Source organism: Anabrus simplex, chromosome 1 (genome assembly GCF_040414725.1).
Source record: "Anabrus simplex isolate iqAnaSimp1 chromosome 1, ASM4041472v1, whole genome shotgun sequence".
In the NCBI taxonomy this organism is placed as follows: Eukaryota; Metazoa; Arthropoda; class Insecta; order Orthoptera; family Tettigoniidae; genus Anabrus; species Anabrus simplex.
The window spans coordinates 1,376,250,057-1,376,264,215 of NC_090265.1; the positions used below are offsets into that span (position 1 = coordinate 1,376,250,057).

General features: G+C 41.5%; 1 protein-coding gene across 2 annotated transcripts in view; it reads left to right on the plus strand.

The window, feature by feature from the left end:
- LOC136878889 (vascular endothelial growth factor A) overlaps positions 1-14,159 on the plus strand; it is a 240,282-nt gene that overhangs the window by 164,341 nt on the left and 61,782 nt on the right. For both annotated transcript variants that reach the window (XM_068228991.1, XM_067152474.2), the window contains exon 4: positions 10,704-10,921. In XM_068228991.1, coding sequence (XP_068085092.1) covers positions 10,704-10,921 — 218 coding nt within the window. The remainder of the gene's footprint in view (positions 1-10,703; positions 10,922-14,159) is intronic.

Consider the following 14,159-nt stretch of genomic DNA (forward strand, 5'->3'; position numbering starts at 1 on the left):
AGTACAAATAAGCAACCATCCTCTTTAAACCCTGACCAGAGGGGAAAAAATTGGGAGGGGTCCGATACTAAGAAAAATGCAAATATCGCGTAACGAGTAAACTCGAGTCGGACACCTATTAATTTGTAACAAGGACGTCACAATTTCCTTCTCCAACCGAAACCGGTTTTGAAACGAGGAGTCAATCCAATCTTCAAATGGATTGCCCCTGTCTCTTTATCTCTGTTCATCACCCTCAAGGATACTGTACATAGACTTTTGGTGCCAAATCCATTTTAACGAAACGATCACGTCACCTTGGATGCATGCAATGTGAGGTTACATCGCTCACTTACGACCGATAAAATTTTGCATCGGATCACGACACTTTCCATACACACAATATGCAATTTACTGGTGAGGTTGTGTTGAGTACGCAGACCTTAAAGCCTCGGTTATTTGTTTAACCGCTCCCTCACTTTTAATCGTAGTAAAACGTCAACAATTTCAAAACCGGACTTGATACAACATAACCATGGTAAGCTATCCATTTTACCACGGTTAAGTCGTAACTCTGGCCCAGTGAGGAAAGCAATAACAAACTACATCACTCCTTATATTGACTACTCTGCCTCATCTGGGCTCTGCCATAGGTTTTCGCAGTTTCCCTATAACTGCATAGACTTTGGTGGTGCTATTTGAGGATCCAACCAGCCTCTGGGCTGATGACGTAACAGGCAGACAAGTCGTAACCGAGGTTGAAGAAGAAGAGTTGGCTTCACGGTTCGGGCCTTGTAGCTGTTTGCTTGCAATCGGAAGATGAATGATTCGAATCCCACTGTCGGTAGCCCTAAAGATGGCTTTTCGTAGTTTCCCATTTAACGCCAGGAAAATTTGGGGGCTGTACCTTAATAAAGGCCACGGTCGCTGGAGCGGCACATTGATCAGAGGTTCACTCAGTCTGTACCAAAAATGAGAACCAGGTTAATTCATAGGAGCTTAAACGTGGGGCTAACCATTCTGTCCCACTTAGTGCCAAAGTTACGGAAAAATGGAAGCCCTTACCTTCCACTCCTCCAATAGCCTTCACGGCCTGTAGAGAGATGACTGCTTTTTTGTCGTTTTAGTGATAATAATAATGGTATTTGTTTTACGTCCCACTAACAACTTTTTAAGGTCTTCGGAGACGCCGAGGTGCCGGAATTTAGTCCCGCAGGAGTTCTTTTACGTGCCAGTAAATCTACCGACACGAGGCTGTCGTAGCTGAGCACCTTCAAATACCACCGGACTGAGCCAAGATCGAACCTGCCAAGTCGGGGTTAGAAGGCCAGCGCCTTAACCGTCTGAGCCACTCAGCTCGGCTCGTTTTAGTGAAAGCGCAGTAGTGGTTTAAATCAGGGTCTCTCAGGGTGCATGCGCCTGGTGCATGCACTGTGCACGGTGCAAAAGACGATTTCGCTTGGTTGACCAGAGTGCAGTAGGGATGGGCGCGACTGAAGCCTGGAATCGAGAGCGTGAACTCCATCGACTCCGAATACCGGTCTCGCTTCGCATGAAGCCTCTCGACTCCAAGCGAACTTGACTCTCACTGCGGGGCCGCTTGCGTGTCGAGGCGCGGAAAATAACGTGAAAAATCATACATGTTGCTGCTCATTTGCCCATTGGGTTTTTTTTAAGAATACTGTAGAGTGAAGTACGATATCGTTAACGAAGACGACGAGCGTAATGGTGTAGTTGAAATAAAATTACACGTGTCAAGTCAGAAAGCATCGGCATAGCAGACCACGGACATTTAATTTCACGTCTCTATTTGTCGTGATCAGGAAATTGATAAATAGATATCGTTGGAAAATCATTATGAATTGCACATGAACGATGAAAACAAATCTAATATGGGTAAATCCTCTAACATAATTCGAACATAGGTTAAACCATTAAAAGCCTCCGTGACTCAGGCGGCAACGCGTTGGCCTCCCACCGCTGGATTCCGTGGTTCAAATCCCGGTCACTCCACGTGAGATATGTTTTTCTCCAGGTACTCCGGTTTTCCCTGTCATCTTTTCGCTATTTGCTTTACGTCGCACCGAAACAGATACGTCTTACGGCGACGATGGGATAGGAAAGGCCTAGGAATTGGAAGAAAGTGGCCGTGGCCTTAATTAAGGTACAGCCCCGGCATTTGCCTGGTGTGAAAATAGGAAACCACGGAAAACATCTTCAGGGCTGCCGACAGTGGGGCTCGAACCTACTATCTCCCGATTACTGGATACTGGCCGCACTTAAGCGACTGCAGCTATCGAGCTCGATCTGTCATCTCTTATTCTAGCAACACACTCCAACATCATTTCATTTCATCTGTCAGTCATTCATCATTGCCCCAGAGGAGTGAGATTCCTGTCCTCGCCGCAGGATGGGGACTTCATTCACTGACTGGAAAACAGGTTGTAGGTTTTTATTATAATTCAAGGACCACGTTAAGTCTTGGTGCATTATTATCATCATCATCATCATCTGTTTACCCTCCAGGGTCGGCTTTTCCCTCGGACACAGCGAGGGATCCCACCTCTACCGCCTCAAGGGCAGTGTCCTGGAGCTTCAGACTCTTGGTCGGGGATACAACTGGGGAGAATGACCAGTACCTCGCCCAGGCGGCCTCACCTGCTATGCTGAACAGGGGCCTTGTGGAGGGATGGGAAGACTGGAAGGGATAGGCAAGGAAGAGGGAAGGAAGCGGCCGTGGCCTTATGTTAGGTACCATCCCGGCATTCGCCTGGAGGAGAAGTGGAAAACCACGGAAAACCACTTCCAGGATGGCTGAGGTGGGAATCGAACCCACCTCTACTCAGTTGACATCCCGAGGCTGAGTGGACCCCGTTCCAGCCCTCATACCACTTTTCAAATTTTGTGGCAGAGCCGGGAATCGAACCCGGGCCTCCGGGGGTGACAGCTAATCACGCTAACCACTACACCACAGAGGCGGACGCATTATTATTATTATTATTATTATTATTATTATTATTATTATTATTATTATTATTATTATTATTATTATTATTATTATTATTACGGAGATATCCGTGGTAGTCAGAGGTGAAAGAAGGTGCGGGCTGGAATAGGTCTCAACTACAAAATTAAAGTTAATTTAAAACTTTAACAAAGGTTATATTATCTATCCAAAATCAACAAATAACAGATAACAACATTTAACAATTTCCACTAGGTGAAATAACAACGAAAGGCAGGTACAAAATAATTTTACCCGTTCAGGGGTTTTTTTTACAAGGTTTTGGGCTTCTAGCCCCACAGTCACAATCCTTGAGCTATTAGCCCAACTTTACCAAGGTACAAAATTGAACAAAGGGGCAGAAAACCCCATCATGCCAAGGAGCACTTGCTCCTAATTACAATGTTAAGCCTCCTAGAGGCACACAGAGATCAAATTTAGGAAAGAGCAGACCTGCTCTCAATAGTTCAAGCCTATCAGGAGGCCATAAGCAGACCTTACACTCAACTGCCCTTAAGGCATACTTATAAATAAACAGGGGCAACTTGTACCCATTCTAAAATATAAAAAATAGATTAATTTAAACGGCCCTAAATACAAGGGGAATGGAGGCGAGAACTTGCACTCCTAAATACACATATTAAAACCTAAGAGGCACTAGGCCGATAATACAGGGGCTAATCCCAATCTATTGAGGTTACTCGTATGAGGAAACTTAACACATTAAGGAAGCGTAGAAACGGTTATGAAAACGTAGTCACCTCAATTTCAAAATGAAGGGGAGCTCGAGAGGGTAAAGCACTCTCTATCCCCTCTTTACAGTAAAAGAGATTTGTAGTTTTTACATAGACTGAAAAGGAATTTACATTTTAAAGTGGTAGGTTACATATTAAAGGTTTCGAACCTTCCCCGAGAGTTAGACTGCTGAGCTAGCAAAAAAAAAAAAGATGTTAAGAGGCCATTACCTTGAAGAAGAACTGCTGCCTGAAGAACGAGGCGCTTCCCGCCCCCTGCTACACATTCACACACTGAGTTAGATGTTATACTAGTGGCCCGGAGACAAGAAAATCAGCAGTTTTTATACCCTCGTGGAAAATTCGAGATCTTTCAAGAATGAGTAGACACACCCCCTCAACTTTATTGGATAGCTTAGAGCTACAAATCCATATCGAAGAAGACATACATGATTGGCTGAGAATTAATTAAAGAAATTCGGGATTGGCTAAGTTCAAACCTGGTGGAAGGAAGGATTAATATTGCCAACCCAAAAATAAAAGAACAAAATTTAGTAAAGACAACAACTTTAGAATACAAAATTTCTTCAAGAAGGTTCATTCCTTTGCACCAGAGTGCATGATCATAGTTTTTTGTAGAGACATCTGGTAGAGAACGTCCGCACTTCTTGATCAATGACAAACAAAACACATCAAAATTCACACAGAGCCATCTTCGGAGAAACTGTTGAGTTAATACAGTTTTTTTACACGGCCGACTGGATACCTCGCTGCGCTCCTTATACCGGCCTTGACAATCGCTTGTGAAGCCCAGCATAAAGCTGTAATTGGAAAGTTTCACCATAATGCCGCTAGAGCGCTGGCCTACTACCCATTGACAGGATGATGTATACCGCAAATTGCCGCATTTCCAGTTTTATTTTTTGGTTTTGCTGTCGTAAATGTTAGCAATGTGTTCGCAATGAGGTGCTTGTTGGCTTGATAATGAAATCTGATAGTTATGCGCTAGTGAGTTTATTTTTTATTGTGTAGTGTGGTGATTATATTTTTTTAAATTGTGTTTACAAATCTTGGAATTTGAGACATTCTTGTGCACCTTTTCGTACTTCGAGCAGAAATTTTATGGAAACAAGAACAAAGTGATTTCTCGCTGTAACTTCGTCCTGAACAAGGATTTTAATTTATGTGCTAATTCGTTTTTTAATGGTGTGTTGATTTGCTTTTCTTTAACTGCGTTAGGAAATATTCGAATATATACTGCTGTGTGCCTTTTTTGTATTCCGAACAGGAAAAAAAAGCAAAGGGACACTATCATTTTACGAATTCTCTGTAGACCAGGACAAAACTACGTCTTAGTTTTCCGTTTCTATGTCGGGTATTTACCTTCGTTCTTTCTTTCTCTTTTCTTACTCTGTTTACCCCTCCAGCGTTGGCTTTTCTCTCGGACTCAGTGAGGGATCCCACCTCTACCACCTCAAGGGTAGTATCGTGGAGCGTGAGACTGCGGGTCGGGGGATACAACTGGGAAGGATGACCAGTACCTCGCCTAGGCGGCCGCAACTTCTATGCTGAACAGGGGCCTTGTGTCGGGGATGGGAAGATTGGAAGGCATATCCAAGGAAGAGGGAAGGCATCAGCCGTGGCCTTAAGTTAGTTACCATCCAGGCATTTGCTTGAAGGAGAAGTGGGAAACTATGGGAAACCACTTCGAATATGCCTGAGGTGGGAATCGATACCACCCTCTACACAGTTGACCTCCCAAGGCTGAGTGGACCCCGTTCCAGCCTTCGTACCACTTTTGAAATTTCGTGGCAGGGCCAGGAATCGAACCCGGGCCTCCGTGAGTGGCCGCTAATCATTTTTACCCATGAATTTTCTTTCATAGAATAATCCTTTAGGCGGTGTCGTATTTGCCATATGACAGCAACACAACACATTTTTGTTCAAGATAATCTGAACTTTAACATTTAAACATTGACAAGTAAGAATCACTACTGCTATGACGGTAGGGCCAGCGTATGAAGTGTTGTTACCTGAGCAATGGGGCCGATGACCTAGATGTTAGGCCCCTTTAGACAACAAGCATCATCATCATCATCATCGAGCAGAGAACAGTTTACATTTTATTTACTCAAAATACTTTTCTCTCACTGAATTTTTATTTAAAATTCTTCTTCTTTTGCTATTTGTTTTACGTCGCACCGACACAGATAGGTCTTATGACGCCGGTGTAATAGGAAAGGGCTAGCAGTGGGAAGGAATCGGCCGTGGCCTTAATTGAGGTACAGCCTGATGTGAAAATGGGAAACCACGGAAAACCGTTTCCAGAGCTGCCGACAGTGGGGTTCGAACCCACTATCTCACGGATGCAAGCTCACAGCTCCACGCCGCGCGGCCAACTTGTTCCACCCTACTGCATTTCAAGTAAAATTTATTTTCTGAATTTAGCATGGCCTGCTTGCACGGTATTTAATATTCTAGTGAAAGGTATGAACGAAATGTAATCTGAAACTATATATATATTGAAATTAACATTTAAACATGTTTAAGTCAAAATATTTATGTTCTGCATACAACGAATATGGAAAAAGTAAGACTCTTATGTTTTGTCCAGCCCCCTTCCTGAGAGCAGCGCTTGAAGAATTTTAAAACTCTAATTGAACGATGACTCTTAATCTCGATATTAACATCAGAAGACAAAAGCATTGTGGTAAGTTCTGCTATGTATCTAAATGCCATGATAATAAAAACGATTACTATTATTCCTCACAATTAAGGAACGTCAGTTGGACTACTCCATCCTCCGCAGTTTCATTTCACGACGTTGTTTTGGCACATATCAATGAAAGTAGCCTTTAGGATTAATCATTTTAACAACATTAGTCAATGTAACATACTATTTTATTCCCTAAATTAAGATACATCGGCAATCAGAGTCAATATCAGAACGTCAGCTGGACTAAGTCATCTCCCCGCAGTTTCATTTCACGACATCATTTTGGCAAATATCAACGAAAGTAACCTTTAAGATTAATCATTTTAACAGTATTAACCCATGTAATATTCTCCATAGCTCTAAATTACGATAAATCGGCAACCAAAGTCAATATATTTTCCATAAATAAGTATGCATTTCTACCGCAAATAGGTCGGCCGCCAGCGCCACGTGTCGAGTTGTGTAACTACTCCGATTACAGTACGTGGACCCGATTGTCGAGGCCGGTAAGGAGCTAGCTAGAGCGACGCATCAAGTCGGCCGTGGTTTTTTAACGTTCAGGCTTTCTCCTGTAGAGGAGTTTCCATTGGCGCAATATTTGAACTAGTGGCGTGGAGGTGTACCGCCCGGTACAATTATTATTATTATTATTATTATTATTATTATTATTATTATTATTATTATTATTATTATTATTATTATTATTATTATTATTATTATTATTATTATAAGCATTAACTGATAAGAAATTGTTGTCATACGTAATACGCTTGCCGGTGTTTTGTTATTATGTAATTGAATTTCATATTGGGGATTACTTACGATTCTGTCATAATACATTAATAATATTATTAAAAAAAACAATTGTTGAAACATTTGTTGTAATATTCCATTAGTACATGAAAGTTGTTTGTATTATGTTTTTTTTTTTGCTTTACGTCGCACTGACACTGATAGGGATAGGAAAGGCCTAGGAGTTGGAAGGAAGCGGCCGTGGCCTTAATTATGGTACAGCCCCGGCATTTGCCTGGTGTGAAAATGGGAAACCACGGAAAACCATCTTCAAGGCTGCCGACAGTGGGACTCGAACCCACTATCTCCCGATTACTGGATACTGGCCGCACTTAAGCGACTGCAGCTATCGAGCTCGGTATTATGTATTTCAAGTTCACGTTGGCGATTATTGAAGATTATTCTGTCAGAATATATTATTATTATTATTATTATTATTATTATTATTATTATTAGTAGTAGTAGTAGTAGTAGTAGTATACACAAAAGGCCCTTTTCGCGACAGCCCTGGTAGGCCTTGGCCTACCAAGTGACCTCTGCCCAGCTCGAAGGCCAGTAGATTACGAGGTGACGTGTGTTCAGCACGACGAATCCTCTCAACCGTTATTCTTAGCTTTCTAGACTCGGTCCCTACCTCACCGTTATCACGAAACCTGAGATACAGGTAAAAATCCCTGACCTGGCCGGAATCGATCCCGGGGCCTCCCTAGACTGCGGAGGCGGCTATTATGACGCACAATGTATGGTAAAATATTTGTTGTAAAATCATACTGTAAGTACTCGCTTCTTTTTTTCTGTTTTACGCCCTAGACCAGGGGTATTAATCATTTACAATTAATGATCTAACCCGGCCGAGAATCGAACCCGGGATTGCCGCGTGACAGGCGGACGCGTTGCCCTCTACACCGCGGAGCTGAACTCGTTGAAGTCAATATTGGCGATTATGTAAAAGGATACTGTCAGATTATTATTACCACTACTATTATCGTCATCATTATCATCGTCGCCAAAATAAACCTACAACATTAACACTAACGATGATAAAATCCCGAAACAATATTTCATGTTTGCTGGCTAATAATCATCTTGTATTCATCGTATCACAAGTTACCAAGGGAGGAACGGGGAACTATAATTCCAAGCAGTTCCGACAATAGTCTCAGTGAAGTCGACACTGGAGTCGAGAGTGTCGGTTCCAGAGGTAGCAGTCTCGACTCTTCGCGACTCCGTTCGCAGCCCATCCCTAGAGTGCAGACCACCACTCGTCGATTTGGAGCAATAGCGCTGTCTCTCTCTTTCCCCGCGCCTGTCTCGCTCGCTCCCCCTGTCCCCCTCTTCGTCACTTGCTCCGTAGCTCCAAATCCGAGCTGAGCTGAGCCGAGCTTAGCCGAGTATCCCAGTGACGAACGTTGGTCCGAGCCGAGCCGAGCGGGACCAATGCACTGTGCACAGCAACTCTACGCCGCTGTTTGCACGCGTGAGATTTTGAGCGTTTGAGAGGCCCTGGTTTAAATATTTCATGGGAGTGAGCTGACACGTAAGCGGCTGGAAGGGCCTTGGTTAATCGTCGCACCGAATTATGTACGTACATCAGGAGGAAAATAATTAATGTAGTCTACAAGGAAATCTTATGAGGCCTATCGACATAAATTCAAAATTGTTCCCATGCGAAGCCGATATGAGTAGCTAGTTCGTAAATACTGTAAATTGAATATTTAAAGAAAAGCAGAGAAAGCATCTTATATATATAGTAATGCATTTGCAATAGTATAAGATGGATTGTAGGCGCAGAAGCGATTACACCTGAACCGGGGTATTACAATTCTAACCTACATCTTCTGAAGCGGCTGGAAGGGCTTTACTTGTAAATACCTACGTCTTTCCTGAGCCATGCTTTATAATACGATACTAAGGATATTGGTTCGGAATGATAAGGAGTGGTACTGTTCACACATGTTCGGGCTATATAATTAGCCACCTGTGTCGCTAGACGACCAGCCAGATAAGTTAGTTCATTAATAAGCAACACTACCATCGAACTTACGTGCGCAAGGAACATTTTGTCCACTACGATGCCATTCATCACTTATTGTAATAATTGGAAACTTAGAAATCAAATTGTATTGAATTGACTATCTAACGTGTTTTTCATTTCACCGGGCTGACTCCAGGCTGGTAGATTCGATCCTGGCTAGGTCCGATGGTATTTGAATAAGCTCAGATAGGGCCTAAGCCATTCTCGTGTCAGTAGATCTATCGGCATGTAAAATAACTCCCGGGTGACAATACTCCGGACCTCGTAGTCTCCGAAAAACATTTTAAAAAGTAGTTATTATTGTATTTCATTTCAAGAAGCCAAGTCATTTCCGTACAGGCCATGAAAGCCCTTGGGGGGGGGGGGGGTGGAAAGTAAAGGCTTCCACTATCCGTAACCTCGGCACTTGGTGGGGTATAGTGGTTAGCTATACGCCCGGCCGCCTTTGCCCCCAGGAATCAACCTGGTACTCGTTTTTGGTGTAGGCTGAGTGAACCTCAGGGCCACGTGCACCTCCGGAAGTGGAAATCTCGTTTCTTAAATTTTTCAACTTCCTGACGGGGAATCGAACCCAGTCCTTCCCGGTGTATTTCATTTCACCCGAAGTCAAACTTTCGTTGCACGACGTTGTCACGGAAATCCAGCGGGACGATCTTTCACCTGTTCCACCCATATATATTTTACTATTCGGAGTGTAGTTTCCCGATGATATTTCCACATTCCTTCAAAGTAGGTTCTGTCTGACATAGTGTCTTATTTCAAACCCAAGGACACCGTTCCTCGAATATTTTCAGCTGTAGGCCCTAAAGCCACTATTATTGGTACCATTAATGCTCTGAAGTTGTTATCTTGGCAACAAACTCGAAGTAGTTTCTTGTTTCTATATTGACAATGAAAACACGCGCTGCTGTGTTATGAAAAGAGTGTTAGAAATAATTATGAATTGGATTCCTTCATATTTAGTTGCTAATTAAGGTTTAATGTTGTGTTAGTTATAGTGGCAGCAGTTTGAAAAGATGTTCTTGGCATTTCGGTCAGTTAAAATAATCTGATATTTTAATACGACTCCTAACGACTTCTAATATAAAAATTATGTACCCGACTGCTATTTGTCTTCAGCATCACCAAGAACCCATATTTCCTGTAAGAATTGATAAGTTCAAATTCCTCATTAAGAACTCAGATCTTTTAATTGAGTAGTATACCAACAAATCCCTTGTAAAATTAATGTATTTAAGTTTTTAAATATTTTTCTCTTGTTCCTTTAAAATACATTGTGTGAAATTATTTTAATTTTACCAACGATATCATAAAGACGAGATCCTTAGAGAATCTCCTAGCACACCCGTTGAGAAATGCTGCTATAAACAAATTCAGTGTTATCATGAACAATGTATGGATTTTAATCTAGACAGATTAACATATTGTATTTCATTTTCTCAGCTGAAAGTAACAAGCAACTTCGGACGATCGTCAGGAGATCAAATGATCACAAAACGAAGTGTCGTGCTAAGAAAGTGACAGTTCAACTCCCAGATCCGCCACCTGCTTCGATCTACTATCCTCGGTGTGCTACGGTCAAACGCTGTTCCGGATGCTGCAAGAATTCTCTACATACCTGCATTCCTGAACATGACAAGACAAAACGTGTCAAACGGAAGGTGAGGCTTCACTTCTTTCTGTTCTTTTGTCTCGTTTGTTTCTTTAACACAAGTGAAGGATCTAGGCCCATTTTTGGCTTGGTCGGAGGTTTAAAGCCATTTACCCTTTTTCTCGAGCCGCGCTGCTCCTACTGAAAATTCCATACGAAGTCACCACGATTCGAATCAACAACTAGTAATTTACACCGGTCTAAATTTATGTAACTAATTATGTAATTAATTGTTATTACATTTCTGCCAATGTCCTATTTATGCATCAGTAAAAACATGATTCCTACAAAATATATATGAATGTCTTGAAAAAATGCTGTATCCAGCTACTTAAAAGAAAATAACTGCACTTAATTTACGATAGATAATTATAATTATAATAATTATTATATACTTCGTGAAAAAACCAATGTACTGATACATTTACTCTCACTATTTGGTTCAGCGTTAGTCACAATAATAAAAATTTAAATTATAATAATAAAAATTTAAATAATAATAATAATAAACATGTATAGGCATTTAATACCAAATATATAAACCACAATCACTTCTTAATTCTTCAAGAAAAACTCCAACTTTTGTGCGATTTTTTTGTCCTGTTCTCTAAAACTCTGTCTCCTGTGTCAAAACTCATCAAATAGATTTAATTTCTCCGTGAAATAATGCAGTTTTTAACAGTTAAACTCAGTTACATTTCCTCGTCATTAGTTACAGCTGTTAATTACAAATCATTATTGCTTATATTCAATTCAGCCATCTATCTCCATTATTGATTATTTATCACCTACTCAGTGGCTTAGCTGCTGGCTTTCCACCCGAAAGGCTGAAGTTCAAATCCCTGTCGATCCTGGGTTGAGATTTTCATCTCAAAAATCACGTGGCCGAAACAAAAATGAGCCTCGATGGCTCCAGCCACCCCAGAAATAACTGAAATAAGCCGAAGAAAGTATACTTCTTCATGTAGTTATTAGCTTGCATTCGGAAGGGTGGGTTCGAGCCCGGCTGTTGGCAGCCCTGAAGATGGTTTTCCGTTGTTTTCTATTATCATACGAGGCAAAAGTGGTGCTGTGCCTTATCCCATCGGCGCCATAAGACCTGCCTGTCAGTGCGACGTAAACCAAGTTGCAATATAATAATAATAATAATAATAATAATAATAATAATAATAATAATAATAATAATAATAATAATAATAATAATACCGGGCGAGTTGGCGTGCGCGAAGAGGCGCGCGGCTGTGAACTTGTATCCGGGAGATAGTAGGTTCGAATCCCACTATCGGCAGCCCTGAAGATGGTTTTCCGTGGTTTCCCATTTTCACACCAGGCAAATGCTGGGGCTGTACCTTAATTAAGGCCACGGCTGCTTCCTTCCAACTCCTAGGCCTTTCCTATCCCATCGTCGCCATAAGACCTATCTGTGTCGGTGCGACGTAAAGCCCCTAGCAAATAATAATAATAATAATAATAATAATAATAATAATAATAATAATAATAATAATAATGTGTCTTTCGAAAAATACCATTTTGCTGATACACTTACTCTCACTATTTGGCTCAGCGTTAGTCACTTTTTTTGCTATTTGCTTTACGTCGTCTAACCGCACGGCCAACTCACCCGGTAGCGTTACTCACAATGGTTTAACTGCGTCTAACATCACTTAACTGGCAATATAGTCCGAGGTTTGTAAAATATTCTAGCCGGGCTGAGTGGCTCAGACGGTTGAGGCGCTGCCTTTCTGACCCCAACTTTGCAGGTTCGATCCTGGCTTAGTCCGGTGGTATTTGAAGGTGCTCAAATACGTCAGCCTGGTGTCGGTAGATTTACTGGCACGTAAAAGAACTCCTGCGGGCCCAAATTCCGGCACCTTGATGTCTCTGGAAACCGTCAAAATAGTTAGTGGGACGTAAAAACAATAACATTATTAACATATTAAAATATTCTAACGCAGAGTTTTCAGAAAAGGGGTTCCGACTTCCAGGGGGTCGTGCTATCATATAAAGGACGGGTTTCAAAGGACGATTGCATGTTTCTGAGTGCCGAACTTTCTAACCATGATATCTTCAAAGGTTCTGCTTATAGAACATGAAAGCAAACAACACTTTGAGGGTTACCACTCGAGGAAATAAATCCAATATTAAATAACTGACTCCAATTTATTGAAAGATTGATTGATTGATTGATTGATTGATTGATTGATTGATTGATTGATTGATTGATTGATTGATTGATTGATTGGTTGATTTGTGGCCTCGGAATAACAGGATCTAGAGAGCACAATTCGCTGTCACAAATTTGTCCATTTTGTATTGGCAATTGCAAAATATCAGGAATTATTTTTGCTAATTGTAAGCACACTAAAAGCTGAAAACTCGGTCAATGACTATCCACCTCTCGTACCGCTCCTCTTATATCAAACAGGCTCTATTAAATAGAGCGAATTCAAATGCATCGCTATCAAGACATATAAACTGTTAAACTAGATGTTCACATAAGTTTATTATTATTATTATTATTATTATTATTATTATTATTATTATTATTATTATTATTATATTCCAGCTCCTAGGCTGAATGCCAACGGCCGTAGCCGTGTTGAAACACCGGATCCCGTGAGATCTCCGAAGTTAAGCGACATTGGGCGTGGTCAGGAGTTGGATGGGTTGCCACGCGCTGTTGGTGGGGGGTAAGGGAATAGAGGAGCGGAAAGGAACTGGCCACCCTACCGCACGTAAACTCCGGCTCAGGAACACCTCTGCGGAGGTTCGGACCTGCCTTCGGGCAGAATAACCCTTACCTTACCTAGGCTGAATGGTCAGCATATTGGCCTTCAGTTCAGAGCATCCCGGGTTCGATTCCCGGCTGAGCCGAAGGTTTTAACTGCGCAAAGTTTAATCTTCTAGCTCGGGGACTGGCTGTTTGTGTTCGTCTTGGTACGCTTCTCTTCATCTAAATACAACACACAACTCTAAAAACCACCACAAGAACACGCAATAGTGCATACATCCCTTGGCGTCAGGAAGAGCATACGGTCGTAAAACTGGGTGAAATACACATGGAATACCGATGCCAATAAACTGGGGATAATAACGAATTATTATTATTATTATTATTATTATTATTATTATTATTATTATTATTATTATTATTATTACGGAAATATGTGGTGGACAGAGATGAAAGAAGGTGCTGGCATGAATGAGTGGATAGAGAAAAGATCGATTTTTATTAAAAACTTTAAATA